The sequence below is a fragment of the Talpa europaea genome (genome assembly GCF_964194135.1).
Source record: "Talpa europaea genome assembly, chromosome: 16".
In the NCBI taxonomy this organism is placed as follows: Eukaryota; Metazoa; Chordata; class Mammalia; order Eulipotyphla; family Talpidae; genus Talpa; species Talpa europaea.
Genome location: NC_140084.1, coordinates 46,138,527 through 46,162,830, shown reverse-complemented (window position 1 = coordinate 46,162,830; position 24,304 = coordinate 46,138,527). Strand labels below are relative to the sequence as shown.

Sequence of the window (24,304 nt, the reverse complement as noted above, 5' to 3'; positions counted from 1 at the left end):
CCCCTGCCACCCTCCATGGCGCCCCTGGCCTTGGTGGGGTTTGCACTCCTCCTGGGGACTCCCCTGTGCTCAGGGGCAGCCACCCCGACCCCTTCCCTGCCACCTCCCCCAGCCAATGACAGTGATACCAGCACGGGGGGCTGTGAGGGCTCCAACCGCTGCCAGCCAGGGGTCCTGCTGCCCGTTTGGGAGCCCGATGACCCATCACTAGGTGACAAAGCCGCGCGGGCTGTGGTCTACTTTGTGGCCATGGTCTACATGTTTCTGGGCGTGTCCATCATTGCCGATCGCTTCATGGCATCCATTGAGGTCATCACGTCAAAGGAAAAGGAAATCACTATCACCAAGGCCAATGGTGAGACCAGCGTGGGCACTGTCCGCATCTGGAACGAGACTGTGTCCAACCTCACACTCATGGCCCTGGGCTCCTCAGCGCCCGAGATCCTACTGTCTGTCATCGAGGTCTGTGGCCACAACTTCCAGGCGGGTGAGCTGGGCCCGGGCACCATCGTGGGCAGCGCTGCCTTCAACATGTTTGTGGTCATTGCTGTGTGCATCTATGTCATCCCGGCTGGTGAGAGCCGCAAGATCAAGCACTTGCGAGTCTTCTTCGTCACCGCCTCTTGGAGTATCTTCGCCTACGTCTGGCTTTATCTCATCCTTGCTGTCTTCTCCCCAGGTGTGGTCCAGGTGAGCAAGGACACATGGTTGCCTCCTTGGTGCATGCTTGTCTGCAAAATCCTTAGGAATAGCTCCTTGGGTTTGGAGAGTTCATTCAGATATTTGCAGAAATGCATGCCCACATCCTAGAGGGCTACCAGGTACAGTTGTGCAGATCACACACTGCACAAGGGCATTGGGCCAGAGGGGGCATGTCAGGGTTGAAGTCCAGTGGATGCTCCTAAGCCATATGTGAATGGTGCTGTAGACCCTGGAAAGGGCTCCTCTCCTCAGGGTAGGGGGAGGATGCCATCTTGCCATATATTCATCTAGACGGGTTGCGTTTTAACTATGTGTAACAGCATCCTTGTGGTCTGTGTAATGCATGTCAGTCTAGCCAGGTATTTGCCAGGTATGTTCCCATGTTTTCCTGCATCCCCTGCCTTTTGCATAATGTATTCTCACTTTTGCAATAAGACATCCCCTGTTTGCATAATTCATGTTACACTTGCATAATCCAGCCTTGTGTTTTCTGACAGTGCTAACTGGTTTGGGTAACTTGGTGTGATTTGCATAATTTATCCATGGGCTTGCATAGACACATGACCCCATCTACATAATCTAGCTCTGCCCTTGCCAGCTATGCGATCAGGATTTGCAAAATACATTCATTATTCATAACTGATTTCTAATGTTAGGATAATTTATGTCACATCAGTATAACTTATACTCACATCCAATCTAACAGAAATATAAACCCAAACCACTGTAAACACTGCTCTGCCTAATTTATTCCAACAGACAAAATTTACACCCACAGCTACATAATATACACCAAAAGCCAAATAATCATTTGCCTCTCGTTTGTCCAGTGTCTTAACTGGCACACTGCTTAATCTTCCTTTAAAACATTTGCCTAATTAATTTACCACAACTCATGCCTGCCACCCACATTTGCCTAATTTATTTATGGGCCTGGCCTAATTCATTCACTCACATGCATAATTTATTTGAGGCAGCCAAGTATTCATTCACACATGTGTATCATCTATTCATGCATATCTATCAGGTTTTGCCAGTTAAAGTTTCTCTCCATGAAGAATCTGAAGCCAGGAGTATAAAAATTCTTTGCTGATGGTAAAAAGGCAAACCAAGGTATCAGAAATCCACAGTACAGAAAGGGGGATATAGTGGCGCCAGAAGACAGGGAGGAGAGAGGGAGACAGTCAATTACTGTGAGTGACTTAACTACAATTCTGAGTTTCCTGGCTGCCATGACAAAAAGTGCAGGATGTGTCATACAGTTCTCAGGTGCTATTAAAAAGGATGACATCCTGATTTAGGTTTTTAAAATGGTATTTGACAAGGATTTACACCAAGACTGTGAAAAAGAATTTGAGACACTAGGGTGAGAGATGGGGAAGGAGTGGGGGCAGAGAAGACACTTCCCTGACAGGGAGCTGGCTAAAAGTTCAGAAACAGAGGGTCTAAAATGCCAAGGCTTTGGGTGGAGAAGTAGCCACAGAGGGACCCTTCAGGAGTAGCTTGGACACCAGAACTTGGGACATTTTCACAAAAGAACTGGCATGAGATAAAGATGATGCTAATTTCTAGACACAGTGAATTGGTAGAGTGAGAAGATGGCTCTGGATAGTCTCCCCAAGTGCTGTTGTGACCTCAGGCGAAACCTCTTTCAGCTTCAGTTTTCACATTTGAACCTCAGAAGGAATTGACTAGACCAGTGGTTTTTGACCCTTCCTACCCAATGCTTCCTCTTTATGACAGCTATCCTGTTACATTTCCTTTATTCTGTTGATGTGAAATTTTCAGTCCATAGGAGAGAGTTCTAGCCTCAGAGTTTATTTAATGCATGAACCCTGGAGCCAGAGCTCTGGATTCAAATCCCACCGCTGCTGTTTTCTGGTTGTGTAATCTTAGGCAAGTTCTCTACCTGCTCTGTGCCTCAGTTTCCCCACCCATAATCTGGGGTTATCACAGGATCAACTGCCTAGGGTGCAGTGTCTCTGCTCTGGTAGGGTGTAGAACAGTAAACCTGGGACAGAATCCTTGTTACCTATTCTTCCTATTAATGAACTCGCCTACACAGCTGGCTTCCCAAAAAATCAGTATAATGCCTGAGCCGGAATGTAAAGGAAAGTAACCTAATGGGACCAGCTGCACTTCACGTGTAAATACTTTGGCATAACCACATTAAAAGTGAGGAAGAGGGAGCCAGATGCTGGCACCTCATTATTATGAACAAGTTTGGATTTAAGAGAAAGAAGATCAGAAACCATTGCATGCAAGGAGTCCAGCAGAAAAGCAGGTAGCCCTAAGGTTATAAAAGAGCACATTCGGTGTGTAGTAAATCACTTGGGAAAATACATCCTATGTCCATAAGACAGAGTTGGTGTCATGGATGTGAATATCCAATGGGTGTTCTGAAATCAGGCAGGACACAGAATAATTCTGTATTGTGTGGGATGGTTCCATGGGACTCTGGATGTTACCATGCCGGAACCATACCCCCTCACCCCAGTCAGAGTGGCAACCCCTGTACACCCCAAGATTTCTGCAACCCCTCTCTCTAGATGGTGCTCATCTCCACTGCCCTGAAAGGGTCTCACTGACCTCCCAAAGTGGACAAGTCCATGGATCCATTTGCAATGGGTGCACTGGAAGGTAGATAAAAATATACTCTTACTTACCTGCAGGGAGGGAAGCAAATCTTAGGGGTTTGAGACTGTTTTCCAGTGAAGAGAAAATTCCCCTGCAGTATACGAAGTGGTTGGTTCAATGAATACAAGGTAGAGAGTTCACATTACAGCTTGTGCTAAGAATCTGGCTTCTTTCCACAAAGCTGCCTGGCGGCTCTGTGCGGTTTCCGTTTCCAACTTCTGCCTTTTCTCGGAGCTGTCAGTAAACACGGTGACAGGTGGATGTGGCGATTGGATCTTAAAAGATATCTTCCCTTCTTTCCAGGCTGATTTTAAACATGCCTGTGAGGCGATCGGATCACAAGTGCTCAGTAACCTTTTCTTCCTTGTCTTTAATAAGAAAGACAACATGTGAGTCTTTACAGGAATATTTTCTAAGGCAAACTGGCAAGTGTAGGTGGATGTTTTCTCTATGTGCCCAGACCACGAGCAGACAGTTCTGGACCTCAGTGGGCTCCAGGTCATAGTACTACTATTGATACGGAATGACAGTCTTGGTTTCCCATAACCAATAAAAGGAAACAGAGTTTGAGGAAAAGGAAAAACACTGGTGATTGGAAAAGTCATGACGTATTTTTCTGTGCAAAAATGCGTCATGACTTTTCCACCAACCCAATAGTTTAATTTGTCAACATATTGAGGAGGGCAGAAGACTCGCATCTGAAAGACCACTGTCCTGCTCTTTGGCAGTGGGCAAGGGTATTTATCCAGGGTGACAAGGGAGCAGAAGGGGGGAAGTAGGCAAGAGTTAGCATGTCTATCCTTGTGATGTGGCATCTGGAGATTTTGGAGAGATTCAGGTTGGCATCAACCTGAGAGTCTGGTGGGACAGGAAGAGAGACATGTCCTTTTATCACTGCATCATTCCCGTCTCACTACTACTGATAATGATAATGATGATGGTGATGATGATGATGATGGTGATGATGATGATGATGGTGATGATGATGATGATAAAGGTAATGGTGTTTTCACACCTGGAGTATTTTCTGTGTGTCAAGAATCAACAGTGCCCAATGGTAGGGGCACACATGCTCATTCAGTCTTGGGCATGTCCCCATTTTGCAGACAAGAGGCTGGACCACCCATCTCTCTTTTAGAACTGGCTTCTGGACTGAACCTTCTCTCTGGGGAGGTAGCATGTAAACAGGGGCACCACCTTTGTGTCGAGCCAAACTTGCCCCTCATTTGGAGTGGGACAGACCAATTCTAAGGAAGGAGAGTCTGACTAGGGCTGTAGCCACTGGTGGTGGTGGGGCATCAAGGGAAGTTGGAGATTTGCTGGGCAGACAGCAGACCCTGGGCAGGCAGAGAGTGGGGTCTGGAAAAGTGGCTGCATCCCAGGTGAAGAGGGGTGCAGGGAAAGAGAGCTGGGATACAAAAGGGGGAGCAGGGATCTGGACAGGGCCTGGGACCATGGTGTGGTATGTGACTTCATGGATATCTGGCAGGTGGGAGTGGTTCTCAGGGTGATGAAAGTTGGACATGTGTGGGTGAACCCAATGAGGAGGCCAGGAGAGAGAGGGATGGGGGGAATCTCACAAGGGAGAGAGACGGGTATCTACAAACAAAAAAACTTCACAAGGGAGAGATTGGAGACAAGGAGAAATGAATGGGCAATGAGAAAGGCGGGGAAAGATCTGAATAAAACCCAGTTGACAGAATGAGACAGAGGCAAGAAGAGAAAGAGACAACACACCTAGACAGAGAAGCAGACGTGAACAGAGACAAGAGCGAAACAGAGACCAAGAGAGGGCAGAGACAGACGGAGACAGACGCAGGACAGGGAGGGAGAGCGCGCAGGAGGTGGTGGGGACCCAGCCGCGGGTAGGTGGGGGCGGCTCCGAGACGCCCGCGGCGGGCGCCCCCTGCCGGCTCGGCGGTCCTGACGCTGCGCGGCGCCCGCAGGTGTGGGAGGCGCTGCTGACCCTCGTGTTCTTCCCGGTGTGCGTGGTGTTCGCCTGGATGGCGGACAAGCGGCTGCTCTTCTACAAGTACGTGTACAAGCGCTACCGCACCGACCCGCGCAGCGGCATCATCATCGGCGCCGAGGGCGACCCCCCCAAGAGCATCGAGCTGGACGGCACGTTCGTGGGCGCCGAGGTGCCGGGCGACGTGGGCGGCCTCGGCCCGGGCCCCATGGAGGCCCGCGAGCTGGACGCCAGCCGCCGCGAAGTCATCCAGATCCTCAAGGACCTCAAGCAGAAGCACCCGGACAAGGACCTGGAGCAGCTGGTGGGCATCGCCAACTACTACGCGCTGCTGCACCAGCAGAAGAGCCGCGCCTTCTACCGCATTCAGGCCACGCGGCTGATGACCGGGGCCGGCAACGTGCTGCGGAGACACGCGGTGGACGCCTCGCGCCGGGCCAGCCCCGCCGAGGGCTCCGGCGAGGACGAGGACGACGGCGCCAGCCACATCTTCTTCGAGCCCAGCCTCTACCACTGCCTGGAGAACTGTGGCTCCGTGCTGCTCTCCGTCACCTGCCAGGGCGGTGAGGGCAACAGCACCTTCTACGTGGACTACAGGACCGAGGACGGCTCGGCCAAGGCGGGCTCCGACTATGAGTACAGGTGCGTCCTGCGCGGGGCTCCCCCACTGGCCTGGGGGGAGGGAGTGGAAGGAGGCTGGCATCCTCCACCCAGCTGCCTCCATGCTCTAGTGTCTCCTGGCTTCTGGGATCCCCATTCTTCCCATTAGGGGCAGGTCCATATTATTCTTCCCTTCCTTCACACATCCACTCCTGAGCGCCCACTCTGTGCCAGGCACTGTTCCAGGCATTCGGCACATAGAACTGGAGATGATGTAACCATTCACCAGATGCCCCTCCCAGGGTCGTTGCGCTTGAGACCATGCTGTCTGAATGATTACAGCTCTATGATGTGACTGCTACCTGGTAGAACATGTACCTTCTACACACCCATGGGTCCCTTAACAGCGTTTTAATCAGGGACTGGCCACATCGATGGCACTGGCTCCTTAAGACGCACCGTGCAGCCTAAGTGTGGAGCTGTACAGATGTGCAGGCTGTACATCTGGGTTGTGTGATCACTCTCCATGACGTGGGCCCACGATGAAATCCCTAGGGATGTGTTCCTCAGAATGGATCCCCATGGTTAAGTGACACGTGACTGTACTGAAGTAAAATGTTTTTGAGCACCTACTATATGCCAGGGGTAGACTTATGGTGAACAGCACAGCCAAGGTCCCTACCCTCAAGATGTAATAAGGTTATAAATGATTAAATATGTAAACATCAGGTGATGGTGTTATGTAGAATAATTAAGTCGGTTAAGAGGACGAAGATGGTCCCCCAATTGTCCCCAGGTCCTTGGTTCCACCATAAGCAAACTACCTTTTGCATTCTACTATGTCTCCCTGCCCCCATCCCACTTTTCACACCCCCCCCAGCAGATTGGCATCTCCCCTCTTTCAGCAATTCCTACTGAGTACCTACTATGTGCCAGATGCTTTTCTTTAGGGGCTTAACAGCAAGCAGTGGACAGGATACTAACTTCTCTGTCCTCACATGTCCCCTAAATTCTATCTATTTGTAGTTCTTCTACAAAGATTCCTTAGCATGCTCTTAAAATTATAGCTTTACCATCGATTTTGTTACCTGGTATGCAAGTCTCCCAGAGCTCCCTATAATGATGGCATATCTGTCCTCTCTGTGCCAGAAACAGATCTGGGCAGTGCAGCATAGACGTGAACAAAACATGCAAAGTCCCTGTCCAGATGGGGACGACCTTCTCTCGGGACAGACAGGCCAATAGCAAGTCCATACTGAGTACAAGAAACTGACGGGAACTGGGAAGAGCCGTGCAGAGAAATGAAGCAGAGGGTGGGAGAGTGTGTTGGCGGCTGGACTTGTCCCAGGTTCCACCCCCTTTAATCCTCTGCCTAGGACAGAGCTGACACTGAGGTGTTCCCAGATCTTTGGTTTTGCCATCAGGCAGCAGCCGGACCCTTCCTCCCTTTTACCTGTCTCTTTCTGAAGCTGAGTTTTCTGTTGCATATATCTTTGGGTCCACCACTATGCCTCAGCCAAGCCCTTTAGTAGCCAAGACCTCCCTCTCTGCCCCTATCATGTCTTTACCTATTCCCACTGCTGTGGACATTTGTGGGTCTTTTCCTCCACGTTAATCAGTCCAGGATCCTTTTCTGTGCCCTTTCCCATCCACCTGTCCTACCTGCCCCTGCCCACCCTTCCCCAGGTGTGGCACAACTATTCACGTAGCTTTGGTCTGTCATCCAGTAGCCTGGGATCTGTTGGCCATCCATAGTCTCCTCCATCTTCATCTCACACCTGCCAGACTCCTTTGATTGAAAAAACAAAATGACATTCACCATATGGGGGCTTGTCACGCCATGTCTTCTTATTTCCAATCCTGCTCACACCCCTTACCTGCACTGCCTCCACGTAAACACTTGAGCCTTTGCATAAAGACGTATGTCATTACACACCAAGGTGTCACTTGCTGGGATCAGAGGCCACCTTCTCATCTGCAAATGACCTCGGAACTGAGATGTTTGAAATGAAGGAATAAATGCTGTTTTGTGGTGGAACCCAAGATCTAGGAAGAGTTGACACCTTCCTACCCTCCCCTGCTCTCCATCTGAGTTGAGATTCACAGGCCTGGCATCTCTTATCAAGGCAACTTAGTGCTGGACTGGGAGAGAGGACACCTGGGTTTAAGTTCAAGTGTAACCTGGACCCTGTTTGTTGAGCAAGTTCCTGCCTCAGTTTTGACAGGTAGGATTGTCATGTACAATCGCTGAGGTTGTACACTGCAAAACAGCACCAGATCTAGTCATATAGTGGATTAGTAGATTTGTCTATCTATTACAATAAGCCTTTTTCTAACCTTCCCATGGATATCACATGGGCTAGGGTGGTCTTGTAGGTCTCAGATTCTCCAAATTAAATATCTCTGAAGCCCCCCAAACAGCACAGATGTTCCAAGATTCTGATATTTAAGCCCCTATAATCCTAACATGATAAAGATTTAAAGCACTAAGATTCCAGGATTCCCACATTTTGGTATTCTAAATGTTTCTAAAATCCTCCCTGTTCTCCCCAACATTTTATTTTGAGAAGTTTCACGCCTTCAAAAGGGCCATAAACACAATCTGATGAACCTTCACATAGCCTTCACCCAGATGTGCCACTGTCTGTATTTCATCCGCTTTGTATTCTTTCTATCTCTTTAATAGACGATAATATTAATAATTGCTTCATAGTATGAAACCGAATTGCAGACAGCAAGACCCTTCACCCATGAATATCCAAGCATGCATCTGCTAAGAGTAATGACATTCTCTACATAACCACAACCCAATGATCACATGCAGGAAGTTTCATACTGCATCAGTGTCATTATCCCATCGACAGTCTGCATTAGCACTTCTCCCAGTGCCTCTGGAACATCCTTTATGGCTGTGCTTTCAAGCCCCCTACCCCTTTCAACCAGTCCAAACTTCACGTGGCATCTGGTTGATGACCAGTGTCTCTTTAGTCTCCTCCAGTCTGGATCAGCCCCTCAGCCTTTCTGTGACTTTTGTGACCCTGCCACTTTTGAAGATGACAGACCAGTGTTTAGAACAGACCTCAGTTCGGGATTGTCGAATGATTCCTCATGAATGGATTCGGGTAATGCACTTCTGGCAGGAATCCCTGGGACTATGGTGACGCCATGTCTTCCTCTGCAACAGCAGCCTGTTCCTGTATGGGGGCTGTCCAGTTTAACCACTAGGTAATGACGGTGCTCAGATCCCCACATACTTTTGCCCTCTAAGTTTCCATCTCTTTAGGATTCTAATATTAATATGCAAATATTGCTATTAGGCTTCAGTTGAGTGCTCCGCCTGTGTTAACTCAGTCCTCACAACAAGATGTAAACACTAATATTTACTCCACCTTACAGATGAGGTAACTGAGGCTCAGAGGGCTGCAGCTGCTAATCGCCCCAAGATCACATAGCTGGAGGGTGGTTATCCAGGCCTGGGGCATGTCAGCCAGCCTGGCTGGTACAGAGCCAGTATAGACAGCACCTTCAAGCTGGTCACTTCAGCAATAGGAAGTGCCTAATCCTTACCCTTATCATCTGGTTCTACCTCTTTGCCAGAACTTTGTGGTCCCTCTGCCCCTCCCACAGACTGATCCAGACTGAAGGAAACTAAAGAGACAGAAGGACTAGAGTGGGGGACAGGGGAGTTATATATATTCAAGATTCATTAACAGAGTCATTTTGGTGTCTGCTGCCCAGCCTGGGAGAAGCCCACACATTCCCTGATCCTTTAGAATTTCTCCCCTGACTAATGTCATTGCCTCATCCCTTCCCTGACCCTCATGGGTGCTCCTCTTTCTCTGCTCATGCCACCTATGGTTCCCAGCTCACTCAAAGCTGAGGTCACCCATCCTCACCAGGGCCCACCAGACCCTACAAGATCTGCCCGTTTTTGTATGACATCATCTCTCCCCCGCTTGCTCCCTCTGCTGTGGCCAGACTGGCCTCGCCATGTTCCTCAAGCACTGCAAGCCTGTCCCTGCCTCAGGACATTTGTACTGGCTGTTCCCTTTACCAGGAAGATATACTTCACAACATTTCATCAACAACAGACAATATAGGGCCTCCCCGGTAGCGCAGCGGTTGAGCGCTGGGTTGCGAAGCTGCCTGCAACCTCTGCAGCGCCGGTTCGATCCCCGGCTGCTCCCCGGCCACGGGAGGAGGGTCCCGCATGGCGCGCAGACCTCCCCTGCCGCCTGCTGCTCCCCTCAGCAGTGTACTTCAGTCCTTCTGCCTGCTCTGCTCCCCGCTCTGGCTCTGGTGAATTCTCTCACCCTCCCGCGTTTCTGACTGTACCCAGTGCTTGTATAAATAAATAAATCTTTAAAAAAAAAATAAAATAAAAAAAAACTAGCTTAAAAAAAAAAAAACAGACAATATAGGCAATGGTGGTCCCAATAGGCTGTACAGCCAGCCTAGGGGTGGGGGAGGCTGTCCCAACTCTGTACAACTACCTACACTCTGATGTTTGCCCAACGATGCATATTCAGAATGGATCCCATGGTTAAGCAGCACACGGCTGAGTTGTTCCTTAGATGCTTTCCACATGGCTTCCTGCCTCCCCTCCCTGCTCAGGTGTTACCTCTTCAGAGAAGCTCTCCCGACCACCCTAACCCGCCGTCCTCACTGCTCCACCCTCTCGTCTGCGCTTGTACGGTCACCACCTAGCATTGTAGGATGTTTATTATTCGTCTCCTGCACTGGAACAGAAACTTCAGGACAGGGTTTTTTCTCTGATTTGGTTTTACTGTTTTGTTGTTTCCAACACTAAGAACAGTGCCTGGTAGACAGGAGGCATATTTGTTGAGTGGATAAACCGTGATTGGATCATTAAGCTTGTGATTGTCACGGTGACTTGGCTCTCGCCTGGGGCTGTGAGCCCTGTGAGGCCAGGGCCTGTCCACACGGGCACCACCCAGCACCAGGCACACAGCAGGTGCTCAGGGAGTGTTTGTTGACTGAATGATTCCAGTTAAGGTGTATGGACTCTCCCTTGTGGGTACAAGGGTACTCTTCCCTTGGAAGCACAGAGGTTTTATAATCAGAAGCATGACAAAGTCAGCTCCTACCCTACCCTCTGGTCCATATACCAAAACTATCCGTATCCCTTGGGCACTAGTTACACATGCTGAATCTTGAAATTTGGCGGCTACTGGGCCAGAATTTGCATTTTAACAAGATCACGCTGGAGATTCCCGTGCACATTAGGAGTTGAGAAGCATGGCTGTGGAACCTACCCTGTTCCCTCTTAATTTGAGACATTGTATGTGCTGTTCCCTCTGCTGGATCCCTCCTGCCCACTAAAGCCTCCCCCAGGAAGCCTGTAGCAGGCTTCATCATTGTCTGTTTAAGGCAGGCCCTCCTCATCCTCACGGGTTCCAAGGTAGGAGACACCAGCTGTCTTGTTTCCCTTTTGCATCCTCTTCCCGAGTGAGCCCACCCTGATTCACTCTCAGTAGTATTTGTGTAATGTATGTCCACCCTCCTACCGGCGAGTTCCCAAGAGGGCCTCCTCCTCAGGGAAGCCCCCCTGACTCCCCTCCGAGCCACTGAGCCACTGACTGACCCGAGTTCTCTTCCCCTCTCCTCCGCCGCAGCGAGGGTACGCTGGTTTTCAAGCCAGGCGAGACGCAGAAGGAGCTGCGCATCGGCATCATCGACGATGACATCTTTGAAGAGGACGAGCACTTCTTCGTGCGGCTGCTGAACCTGCGCGTGGGGGACGCGCAGGGCATGTTCGAGCCTGACGGCGGCGGGCGACCCAAGGGGCGGCTGGTGGCGCCACTGCTGGCCACCGTCACCATCCTGGACGACGACCACGCGGGCATCTTCTCCTTCCAGGACCGGCTGCTGCACGTGAGCGAGTGCATGGGCACCGTGGACGTGCGCGTGGTGCGCAGCTCGGGCGCGCGCGGCACCGTGCGCCTCCCTTACCGCACGGTGGACGGCACGGCGCGCGGCGGCGGCGTGCACTATGAGGACGCGTGCGGGGAGCTGGAGTTCGGGGACGACGAGACCATGTGAGCGCCCGGCCTGCGACCAGCGGGCCGGCGGGGGACCGGGAGGGGCCGGGCCTTGGAAGGGGCGGGCCCGGGAGGTGGAGGTGGGGTCTTGGAATTCGTAAAGTGGACGGCATCTGGGGCTGAGGAGGTGAAATTGGGGGGTGGGAGGGGTTGGAGCTGGGGAGAGGAGGGAAGAGGTAGGAGTGATGGGGCATGCCAAGAGGATGGTGTCTGGGAGAACGGTACTGATTTGGGGGAGACCCGAGGAGGAAGGGCTAAGTGAAGTGGAAGGGCCAGATCAAGAGAGGAGAGGAAATAGGAGGGAAGCCGGGGGAGAGACTGGGGGAGGGTTTAATTGGTGGCGATGGAATGTGGTCTCACTAGGGGTCTCAGGGGAGATGAGGGGAAGGTCCTGTTGAAATGGGACAGGTGTGGAAATGGAGGGCGAGCTGTGGAATGGAGAAGGGGAGACCCTCAGGCAGTGGATGAGGACTGGTAGGGACACAGGAAGTGGATGAGGGCAGCTGAACAAGGCGGGGGGGCGGGGGGGGGTGTCTAAAGAGATGGGGTGGGGCCCGAAGAGGTGGGGCTGGGTAGGGAGAATGGGTTGATTTGTGGGTACAAGGAAGAACCAAAGGGGAGTGTGGGCTTGGCTTTGGGGAAAGCTGTGGTAGGAACCTGGGGACAGGACCTGGGGAAATTGGGGGACTGGGGTTTGGGAAGGTGGAATGGGATCTGAGGAGGTGGGCTGGATACAGGGTAAACGCACCACTGGCACACAGACACACATCCCAAAACAGAGTGTTGTTCTCATGCACCAACATCAGGCCACCTCCTTGCACAGATGCCCCAGTCTCCCCCATGTGTGCTGGTAGCCTCACATCCCCCATCCGCCTGCCAGGGATGCAGAAGGCGCCTCCCCCTTCACTCGCTCCCTTTCAGCTCCCTTCCACCCCCACAAGCCCGTCTGTCTTCCACCTCCTGCCGCCCACGTTCCTCCCACCAAGCAGAGCCCCCACCGCGCTCCCCTTTTCCCTCCTCCCAGCTTCTGTGCCAGCTCCTCACTGCTCTCCCTGTCTATCTCTCCCTTCTGCATCTCTGCGTTTCTCCCTCCAGGCAGTCTCCCTCCGGGTCTCTCTACCCCTAATACCTACATTTGGGACTGGGGTGAGATTTCAGTCATGAACTTGCCATGCCTTTCCCTCTCTCTGTCTCTGACTGGCTTGGGTTGGGAACTTGAGTTGAGGCCTGAGGGCAACACTCCAGGTTCCATCTGTCACACCTAATAGGCAGGGGGAATGAGTATTCCTTCTGTTTGTTCCAGTCTTTTCTGTAGTCTAACCCTCCTCCTGCCTGCTGCTGGGACCCCCACAAGCCTTCTCCCCCACAAGGCTTCCCCAGGCTGAGACACCCTCTCTCCCCCGCCCAAGCCTCCAGCTGTGGCTTTTGTAGACAGAGAACAGGAGGCTAATTAGCGTTTAGGGAAACACATCCGTCCTCTGACGGGCAGGCGCTAATTAGAGGAGCCAGGATGGAGGGGCGGCTCCAGGCAGGATCAACACAGAGATAGAGGAGAGACACTTAGATGTGGGGTGGCAGGGAGAGAGTGCAAGAGAGAGAGACAGGTACCCGGAAGCAGAGGAGACCTATAGAAAAATAGGAAGGAGACAGAGTAGCAGAGAATCATGGAGTGAAAGAGAGAATGTTAGAGATAGTCAGACACAAAGGGGGAAAGAAACTGAGGGAGAGATGAGCCTGAGTTGGAGGACTGAAAGGGAGAGAGATGCAGAGGAGAGAGACATTCATCTCACTGAGAGAGACTCAGGGAAGGAGAGGCCCTCCTGCTGTTACAGAGAGAAAAACAGTCAGTGAGAGAGGACAGGTGACAGGATGAGAAAGAGTCTGAGACCCGGAGATCACGAGGAATGGGAGAATGGAGTCTTCTGGAAACAGGGAAGGCAGGCTTGAGGGTGAGGGAATGTGAGGTGGGGGAGGAAGGCTTCTTCCTTTCATCTCAGGAAGTCCTGCCCTTGTCTAGCTCGAGTGCCTCTTGCTGTCCCCTGCCAGTTGAGTTCCTCCACTTTCTGAATCCCCTGAGGGTGTGTCAGTCACCACGTGTCACACAGCGTGTCAGTGGATTATGGCGTGTCTGCGAGAGTGAGCGTCGGAGGTGTGTGTGTCATCCTGTCAGCATGTCACTGTGTCGGCAGCCGGCTGCGTGTGTCAGGGTGTGTGAGGAGTTCCTCTCAGGAACCCCCAATCCCCTTCCACCGAGGCATTTCAGCACCACGGACAGCTCCCAGCCCACTCCCATGTTGGGGGGCCGCCATTTCTTCCCACCCACGGAAAATTTAAAATATCCCTAGGCTGGGAGGGAGTGAGGGTGGAGGTGGGCGTCTGTCCCCACATGACCGTCGTGTGCACAGCTGTCTGCTTGGTGGTGCTGTGTCCTGTGTGCATCAGTGTACTGAGATGTGTCTGTTGAGTGACTGACTGAGACCCTCCTGCATGAATTATACTTACTTTGGTTAGTCCATTTTATGGACGCTGGGAGACAGATGGGGAGAAAAAGCAGAGTGGAAGAAAGAGCCTGAGAGAGACTGGGATAGAGAGGCGGGTGTAGACAGGGAGTCAGAAAGATAGCAACACAGAGAAGCTGAGAGATGGGCAGAAAGATAAAGGATGACTGGGGAGAAACTGAACTGCAGAGAGAAGAACTGAAGGGAATAAACATGGACACCAAAAGGCACCGAGAGCAAGGTAGAAGGAAGGGGAGTCTACCTGGTGCCACAGTGGGGGGCTGAGGTTGGCTCTGTCCCTGAGGCTGGGGAGGGGTTGGGTGGTGTTAACAGGCATCTGGTCCATGCAATTCTGCCACTGCATGGAGAATGGCTGCAGGGTGTGATGGAGTGTGGGTGTGGGTGGTGTGATTGGCTGCTCTTCCTCTATTGGGTGACTGTGTGGGCTGGGTGTTTGTGTTTCTGGGTTCTGAGCCCCGGCCTTGTGCTTCCTAAAGCAGAAAGTGCTGCTGGCAGCAGAGCTGTGGACTTTATGGGGTTGTGGGTGTTTGTGATTTGAGGGGGGCCCGCAGTTGTGTGCCTGAGGGACAGATGACCTCTGACTGTTGCTTTCCTGCCGTCCCCAGGTTGCCATAGCAGCAGGGATGCTGGGAAAATCAATTAGCACTGGGTGAACCCTCTGAATATTGTCAGGGCAGAGGGCAGGGTGTTGAGAGTGTCTTGCGCTGAAGAATTTGAGTCACAAATGTTTATGGAGGGCAGACAACACACCAAGTGCTGTTCTAAACATTGGGGATACAACAAAGAACACAAGTGAGCAAAATTCCACCAGGAACTTACGTATTAATGTGAGGAAGCAATGGTAAATGATAAACAATAAATAGACACATTAAGGGATGTGTTAGAAAATGGAAACGAGAAGACATAGAGCAGAGTAAGGGGATCAGGCATTCTGGAGTGGGAACAGGGGTAGATTTAAATTTTAAGGAAAGTTTTTATTGAACACTAATACTTTCAATATTAAGGAAGGGACCACTTTGATTTAAAAAAAAAAGTGATATTTGAACAGATTGCAGGAGGAACTGAGGAAATGAGCTGGGGGCAGGAGCATTCCAAGTGATGGGAACAGCCAGTGCAAAGGCCCTGAGGCATGGGCAACCTGGTATGTTCACGCAACAGTGAGGAGGCCAGTGTAGCTGGAAAAAGTAAACCCTGGGAAGAGGGGTGGGTAGCCAGAAAGGGAGCAGGGCCAGATGGCATTGGGCCATGGGCAAAGGACTTTGGCTTTCATTCTGGGTGAGATGGGAGCCAAGTGAATGTTGAGCTGGGGAGGGGCCACCTCTAAGTTATGTTGTATCCAGATCCCTCTGGTGACCATTGGGTGAAGAGATTGTGGGTAGTGAAGATGAAAAGTGGAGAGTGTCTGGGAAGCGACTAGAGTCATATACATGGGAGACAAAGGTGTTTGGGGGCAGAGTGGTGATGCACACTCAGGGTGGGATGGGGGAACAGTTAAGATACAAGTTCAAGTCCTGTCTCATCCCTGAGTTCATGCTGCTTTCCTTTAATGACCCTCCATTTCCTCAATTGCTTTGGGCTTGTTTCCAATGGGGATCATAGTGCCTTCCTCCCAAGCCATGCGGGAAGTAAATGAATGAATTAAAAGACAGCTTGGGATGGAGAGGGTGCTTGGAAAACTGGGTGGCCGATAGACTAGTTGGCCGGTGGTTCGGGGAGGGGCCCTTATGCTGTTTGTATTCTGCCTCCCCCAGGAAAACGCTTCAGGTGAAGATAGTTGATGATGAGGAATATGAGAAAAAAGATAATTTCTTCATCGAGCTCGGTCAGCCTCAGTGGCTTAAACGAGGGATTTCAGGTGAGGGGTGATGGGTGGACTATGGGAGAGGTAAGGGGTCCAGGGTGGGGGGACCCTTGAGGGCACTTGTGGGCACTCCTTCAATCTCATCAAAGTGAACTTCCCAGGGAAACAGTCTCACTCTCTCCCTGTCTCTGTCTCTCCCCAGCCCTGCTACTCAATCAAGGTGAGTGGAGCTCCCCCTGGGCTTGGGTGGTGGGAAGGTCGATGCAGGAGTCTTGGGGAAGGGTCACAGCCTCAGCTGCCCTCTTCCAGGTGAGGTTCAAGGCAGGTTGGAGGTGAGATACAGGGGCTGACCTTATTGCTGGTGAGTTGTTACAGTTAGGGATTTAGAGATCTAGATATGTTTTGTTGGTAGTTAAAGCTGGGGTGTAAAATAAGTCATGGACTGCCATCTGGGTTGTGGTGGGGCCAGGGAGACTCAGGTTTGGGGTTGACTAGGCCTGGAATGGGGTTGGGGTTGGGGATTAGGAGTTGACTGGGGCAAGGTTTAGAGTGAAGGTGGAGGTTGACTTTTGTACTTACGGTGGTGTCAGATTAGAATAGGGTCAGGTTTAAGTCAAAGCTGAGGCTGGGATTTGAGGCAAGTTTGAGGGATTTGTGGTTGGATAGGACCAGGGTCAGAGATTGGGGTAAGAGTTGTGGCTGAGACCAGTGGCTTGGGGAGAGGGACAGAGTCATTTTGGAATCAAGTATAGAATTAGGGTTTAGGGTTAGAATGAGGGTTGGACTAGAGATTGCCTCAGTCAGGGCACATAATACAAGCTTCTGTAACAAGTTGGCCCCCAAGCCTCAGTTGCCTAACATATAAATCGTTACTTGCTTGAGCAGTTTCTGAGATTCTTTCTGGCCGGTAGGTGACTTTCTTCTGAAAGTTGAATGGCTTGATGCTGGGCTTGGAGTAAAAACTCAACATATTTTAGGGACATAATGAGCTCGGGCTAGGTATAGATGGGTATGGGTTCAAGAATTGTACCAAAAATGGGTATCCTCCCTCTTTTCTCACCACCTCAAACATTCTCTGGGATGTTTTCAGAGCTTGGCTGTTGAGAGCTGGCCTCCTCTACATGGGTGATGATGGTGAGGATGGTGGTGATAATAATAAAGAAACTAACATTTATGACTATTTTTTTTGTGTGTGTGTGCCAGGCATCATGCTAAACATTAATTCCCTTATCTCTCACAACTACCCAGTGCAGGTTGTTCACACCTTACAGACATGAACACTGGGCACAGAGAGGCTAAGGTATTGCGCAGGGGTCACACAGCTCTCAACATATGAACTCTATCAACTGAACTTCATGGGCCAGCCCACAGGAGCTGGGTCTCAGGTTGGGGAAGGTGATGGTCAGGTGGAAGCCGGCTGCAGGCTGGGGACATCACCACAGAGGCTTCCTGGAGGAAAGCCAATAGTTTTTCTCTATCTCTGAGCACAGCTAGTAAAGCTGTTCCCGCCCACCCAGTGAGTTAGGCCTCCCTGGAGTGTAACTCCCACCCCTCATGCCACAGGGGACGGGGACAGGAAGCTGACAGCCGAGGAGGAAGAGGCTCGGAGGATAGCAGAGATGGGAAAGCCAGTTCTTGGGGAAAACTGCCGACTTGAGGTCATCATCGAAGAGTCATATGATTTTAAGGTGATTTTGGGGGGGTCTCACCTTCCTGCAGTCATGCCTCAGCTATTTCCTCAGTCTGGGAGTGGATTGACCATGAGGGTGCCAAGGGAGAGGCAATCATGGGTCTGAGGCCATGGGTGGAAGGGAGGGGTCCTCCATCAACACCATGGGTAGTGCACACCACCCTTTTTCTTGCTGGCAGACTGGGGTATGGAAGTATGGGGTAGTGACTTCAATCCCAGGACAACTCATGGAACTGCCCTGGGCTGATCATGGGCAATGACTTCTCTTCTCCAGAACACAGTGGATAAACTCATCAAGAAAACCAACCTGGCTTTGGTGATTGGGACCCATTCGTGGAGGGAGCAGTTTTTAGAGGCTATTACGGTGAGCGCAGGTAAGTGGGGAGGGAGGAGAAAGGAAGAGGGGTGGAAAGACCAAGAAAGAGGTGGGGGACCAGAGAGAGACAGGGAAAGGCAGAGAAGTGGATGGGAAGACAAGAGAGCGGGAAAGAGGAGGACAGAACACAACAGAGAAGGAGAATGGGAAAGACAGAGAGAGAGAGAGAGAGAGAAGAGATAAAACAGATACAGAAAGATAAAGAAAAGTAAGATACAGATAGGAAAGATAGACATACAAAGAGGCATTCAGAGAATCAGAGAAAGTGGGAAAGATGTAGAGAATGAATAGTCAGTAACCTGCAGAGGGCCAGGGAGAGACATGGAAAGGCAGAGGGACAAGCTGAGAACTTTAAGGAGAGGGGGTCTGAGCCCGGGATTTCTCCCGGGGTCAGGCAGGCGAAGGTGGGAAAAGGTTAAATGGCGTGGCCTACCCAGACAGCAGCTGAGCTCCTCTGTTGCCTTAGAGACAGTTACCACCACACCCAACTCTCCCACCTAAGCCAGGTTCCACCCCATTAGGCCTCAGATGGGCCTACACTGCCCCCCTGTGGCCAGAGACACAATGCTGCTTGGGTTCACAGACTCCATTGTGGAGACCAACAGTGACCCTTTGTGATAGACTGGGGAAACTGAGGCCCAGAGACAGAGGAGGGACTGGCCTTAGGCCCCAAGGGGAATGAAGAAAGGGCCAGGGCCTCCCCAGTGGCGCAGCGGTTGAGCGCTGGGTTGCGAAGCTGCCCGCGGTCTCTGCCACGCCGGTTCCATCCCCGGCTGCTCCCCGGCCACCAGAGGAGGGTCCCACAAGGCGCGCAGACCTCTCCTGCCGCCCGCTGCTCCCTCAGCAGTGTACTTCGGTCCTTCTGCCTGCTCTGCTCCCCGCTCTGGCTCTGGTGAATTCTCTCACCCTCCTGCGCTTCTGACTGTACCCAGTGCATGTATAAACAAACAAACAAACAAATAAATAAATAAAACATGCCTCTATAAAAAAAAAAAAAAAGAAAAAGAAAGGGCCAAACTGGAACTTCCTACACAACATCAGGCTTCCTTCAGGGAACTGACAATATAGGAGGAATTGTGATTGAAAAGAAAGTAAACAGTGGGGTCTAAAGCAGGCAGGCTGTGGGATGGGAGATACCAGGCAGCAGGCCTTGGACACCATATTGTAGCCTGATAGAAACCAAGTGGCATATCCCCCTGAAGCCACTTTGTTTCAGTGTTCATTTCTGAGGGGTCCTCTGAATCAGGCCTGTAAGGTCATGGCTAGGGAGAAAGAGGTAAACATGACAGCTAGGACCTTATCTGACAGAGCTCACTGTCCAGGAAAGTGGCAATCCAGAGTGGACAGGGCTGGAACAGAGGACCACAAGAATGACCCCAACCTACTCTGAAGGTCAGGAGGGCTTCCTGGAGGAAGAGGCTTCTGAGCTGAGTCTTCAAATGGAAATAAGTTATCAGGGGAGGAAAGAGGTAGGGAGAGGGAAATCCAAGGCAGAGGGAAATCCAAGTACAGAATCTGGAAGCATTTGAGATTGGTGCAGATTTGGGAGGAGGGTGGTTCGTTTGGGGGGTGAAGAAGACATTCATGATGAGGCTGCAGGAGAGCAGGGTCCAGACAAGATAAGCCACAGCAAGGAACTTGGGTGTGGTTTTGTGTGCGCTGAGAAACGATGGTGCATTTCAAATGGGGGGAAGCTGCTGGAGCTAAGCTAGAGACATCTGGGGAAGGAAGACAGAGAGGGTGGGGTGAGGGGTGAGATGAGGCTACAGGGTCTTGGAGGATGGGGTGGGCAATTTGAATCTATTCCAAGAGGGGAAATGTGGGCTTGCTGAACTTCAAAACTTCCCTCGAGAAGCTTGGTGAAAATTAGAGAGTGGGCTAAAGCTGAAACTGTGAGGTAAGACAGAGGAAATACTGGAATAAAGGGAGAATAAAATCACAATGGAAATAATGATAATAATAATAGCCATGCTGGTGAGGACAATGATGACTGTGAAGATGTTTTGAGAGCCAGGAAACTTTGAGGTCCCTTTCCTGCAGGGACTGTGAATTAACAGATCTTGGACATTTGGGTTGTTGTTTGATCCAGTTGCACTTTATTCAGCAAATGCCTTTTGATTCTTCAACGTGAGTACAAGAAGGGCAGCCCTCACTCTCTTAGGAGCTGAGTCACATCTTGCTATGCACTCGGGGGTACTTTGTATTTCCTTTACCTCCTTTCCTTGACTGTGAGCTCTCTGCAGGCTGGACTTGGTTTGGACCATCTTTGCAAACACACACAAGTGCATGCATGAGTGTGCACATACACACACACACACACTCCACCTCTGACACTAAAGTGCCTTTCAACACTAACAATCACAAGCACCAAGGAGAGCACTTTACCTTCTCTTAAAGCAGGTACAATTATTATTCCCCTTTCTCTGATAGGCATTTGGAGGATCAGAGAGGTTAAGATACTGGTTGTAGATCACACAGCAGGGTTTGACACTAGAGAAATGACTCCCAAAGCACAGGCATAACCAGGAGACTCCCTCTAGATGGGACAGGCTGGAAAAGTAAGTTGAGGGTAGTGGAGAGTCAGGGCAGGATTTAGAGCAGGATGTAGTGAAGGAAAAAACCCCAAGAGTTATAATAATGGCAGCCCCCTCCCTTAAGAGTATAACCTCCCTGCCCTGACCTTGGCAATGTCTCACTGTGGTGAGTTATGGATGTATTTAATGACAACGGAAAACCTGACCACCAGTGACTTCAGCACAATAGAATTTATTTTTCTCACAGAACAAAAAAAAAAAATCTGTAGGAGGTAATAATAGTTAGCAGCAGCTCAGTAATGTCATTAACGCCGAAACTTCTTTATTTCTCCTCTCTATTCTCAGCTTTTTGCCCTCATGTTTGCAAAATGGCTGCTGCACCTCCAGGTGTCAAAATCCACATTCGAGGCAAGAAGAAAGGATGCAGGGAAGAAGGAAGGGGCAGCATGCCTGTTGCTTTTGTTTCCTGTTTTAGTTGAGAATGCAGCAAAAGCCATATTCTTTGAGATGTAGCAAAAAACACAAGCCACTTAGTTAGACATTTGCAAATTCAAGCACTTAATGTCTTTAACAAACCAAGTGGCTTAGTGAGCTGGAAAAGCAGGAAAGAGATATGTCTCCTGAATCCCCTGATCCACCAGTCTCTCCCCTGCTGCCACCAGATGTCCTCTGCTCTGCTGACATTCCAAGGAGCCCATGGGTGGAATGCTGGAATGGTTCTGTAACTTGGTGGCTGACCTGCCTTTCTTTCCCTGACTTGCTCTGGGTGACTGGGCAGGAGTCACAGAGTTTATTAGTGTCATTCCAGATGTAATGCTTGGCAAAAATAAGTGTGTTGATTGTTTCTCATTTTATGCTAATCAGCAGAGGACAAGATAGATAAAACACGTCATTTGCACTTGCCCATGACACCTCACTGCAGGGCAAAAAACCAGGTCAAATTCGGTCATAGTTATTGACACAAACAACTCTAGGGATGAACGAGGCATTCTTTACAAAAACATCCATAACACAGGCCCATTTCAGGAGAGCTAGAGCTTTCTAGAAACCCTCCATTTTTGTCTCCTTGCCATACTGGGTCACATGGTCACAGCTGCAAGGGGCTCTGGGACAGTAAGTGTCTAAGAATGTGACTGCTTCTAGCAGCAAGGGGTTCTGGGAACATGAATATTTTTATCTGAGAGAAAAGCTGTTGCTGGTCTCAAAAGATTCTGGGAAAATAACCAATGTTCTCTTAGTATATGGCTGGTTAGCTACAGCCACAAGGGATTCTGCAAAGGTGAATATCGTTTACCTGGGTCCATATGGTCTCCTAGCTGCAAGGGATTCTGGGAGAACAATGAGTTTTGTGGGACTGTGTCTGGAAGTTGGATGGAATGGGGGCTCTGTAGGCAAGTGTGCCCCAGCTGGGTCATGTGCCCACAGGGGACGAGGAGGAGGAGGAGGACGGGTCCCGGGAGGAGCGGCTGCCGTCATGCTTTGACTACGTCATGCACTTCCTGACGGTGTTCTGGAAGGTGCTGTTCGCCTGCGTGCCCCCCACTGAGTACTGCCATGGCTGGGCCTGCTTCGGCGTCTGCATCCTGGTCATTGGCCTGCTCACCGCCCTCATCGGGGATCTCGCCTCCCACTTTGGCTGCACTGTTGGCCTCAAGGACTCTGTCAACGCTGTAGTCTTCGTGGCCCTGGGCACCTCCATCCCTGGTAACCCCCCGTGACTGCTTGTTGGGGGAGGGTCTCAGAGAAGTAAGGCAGGTGGAACCTAGGAGGGAGGTCCTACAGAAATAAGATGGTGGAGTCATGTAGAAACCTGGATAGGTGGGGTGGGAGGAATAGAAATGAGGCAGGGGGTCCCCTAGAGTGATAATTGACTCCCCCTGCCACCCTCAATAGCATGCAGGTAGAGTATTCATGGAACTAAGGTGGTGGGAAATGGTAGAAACCATGAACTCTATGGAGAGAAGGTGGCAGGGCACTGAAGAGGCAGGTGTTGGGAGAAAAATAAGGGGAGCCTTGTTAGGAACCATTCAGTGGGTTTCAGGGAAACAAGATGCTCACCCCTTCCCTCCAAGGGAAGATGGATGGTTCCACAGAACTATGTTGGCAGGCAGAAGAGGAACCAGGCCAATGAACTTCAAAGTTTTAACCAAGAGGGAGCAGAGTAGAAGCCAAATGTTGGAGGAGGGGGTGCCATAGAAATAAGGTAGTAGGACCTTGGATCCTGCAGCATGTGTCCCCCCATTGAAACACAGTGGCCGTAGGCCCCTCCTTCCAAGTAAACCTGAGAAAGTTCCCTTAGAAGGCAGATGGGGCGTACTGAAAGGCCAACAGTGGGGAGACCCTGGTGTGGAGACCCTGACACTTGTTCTTCACATCAATATATTGGCCCTGCAGGTCTCAAAAGCAGAGCAGGGAGGAAGGGAGTGGGGGCGGTCCCTATTAAAGAAGCAGCCATTGGTGATCCGTCTTCTGATGCTGGCCCTGTAGACTAGAGACTTGAGTTTGTAGCAAAAAGTTCTGGAATGGCGGGAGGAGGCCATGGAAACCAGGCTGGGGCGGGGGGGGGGGGGCTGCCAGAAACCAGCGTGGACTCCACTGGAAGTGGGGCAGCAGGTAGAGGGCGTCTGATGCTTGTGTTGTCCAGCCAGGTAGAGACAGGGCTGACCGGCCCCAGTTAGGGATTCCCATGGAAAGCAGGCAGAGGCCCCGTGCATTGCCAAGAGTGGGTCCTACCAAAAGCGGGCATCGAGTTCCATAGGAAGCAAGCAGAGGGTCCTGTCGCTAGCAGATAAAGGGATCGGTGACAGGCTGTTCCGTAGATTGTGTGTGTGGGGAGGGGGGTGCTCCCGTTACTGTCTGCATTCAGCTACAGGACTGGGAGGCGAGGCCTAGAAAAAGCCAGCGGGCGCCGGGGGTCTGGATCACCCGGCTTGTATACTGTGGTGGGTCCTCCAGCAGAGTGGCTACGCGGTGGGTGGCCTCACCTGCGGGTGGCCCACGGAGGCCTTCTGACCCGCCCATGTCTCTGCCCACACAGACACCTTCGCCAGCAAGGTGGCGGCGCTGCAGGACCAGTGTGCGGACGCATCCATTGGCAACGTGACCGGCTCCAACGCGGTGAACGTTTTCCTGGGCCTGGGAGTGGCCTGGTCTGTGGCCGCCGTGTACTGGGCGGTGCAGGGCCGCCCCTTCGAGGTGCGCACCGGCACGCTGGCCTTCTCCGTCACGCTCTTCACCGTCTTCGCCTTCGTGGGCATCGCGGTGCTGCTGTACCGGCGCCGGCCGCACATTGGCGGTGAGCTGGGCGGCCCGCGCGGCCCCAAGCTCGCCACCACCGCCCTCTTCCTGGGCCTCTGGTTCCTCTACATCCTCTTTGCCAGCCTCGAGGCGTACTGCCACATCCGAGGCTTCTAG

At 51.3% G+C, this 24,304-nt stretch overlaps 1 protein-coding gene across 3 annotated transcripts; it reads left to right on the top strand.

Moving 5' to 3' along the window:
• Positions 1-24,304, top strand: SLC8A2 (solute carrier family 8 member A2; the record flags this gene model as incomplete). 3 transcript variants are annotated; one of them, XM_084257610.1, is made up of 9 exons in its annotated part: positions 1-690; positions 5,286-5,950; positions 11,545-11,967; positions 16,241-16,344; positions 16,493-16,510; positions 17,854-17,978; positions 18,255-18,354; positions 22,316-22,594; positions 23,928-24,304. In XM_084257610.1, the coding sequence occupies 9 exons, from the start codon at positions 16-18 to the stop codon at positions 24,302-24,304; spliced, it is 2,766 nt and encodes a 921-aa protein (XP_084113736.1). The 3 variants fall into 3 exon arrangements, with proteins under 3 accessions (XP_084113736.1, XP_084113734.1, XP_084113735.1); XM_084257608.1 differs by having other exon boundaries at positions 16-690; positions 5,271-5,950; XM_084257609.1 differs by lacking the exon at positions 16,493-16,510 and having other exon boundaries at positions 16-690.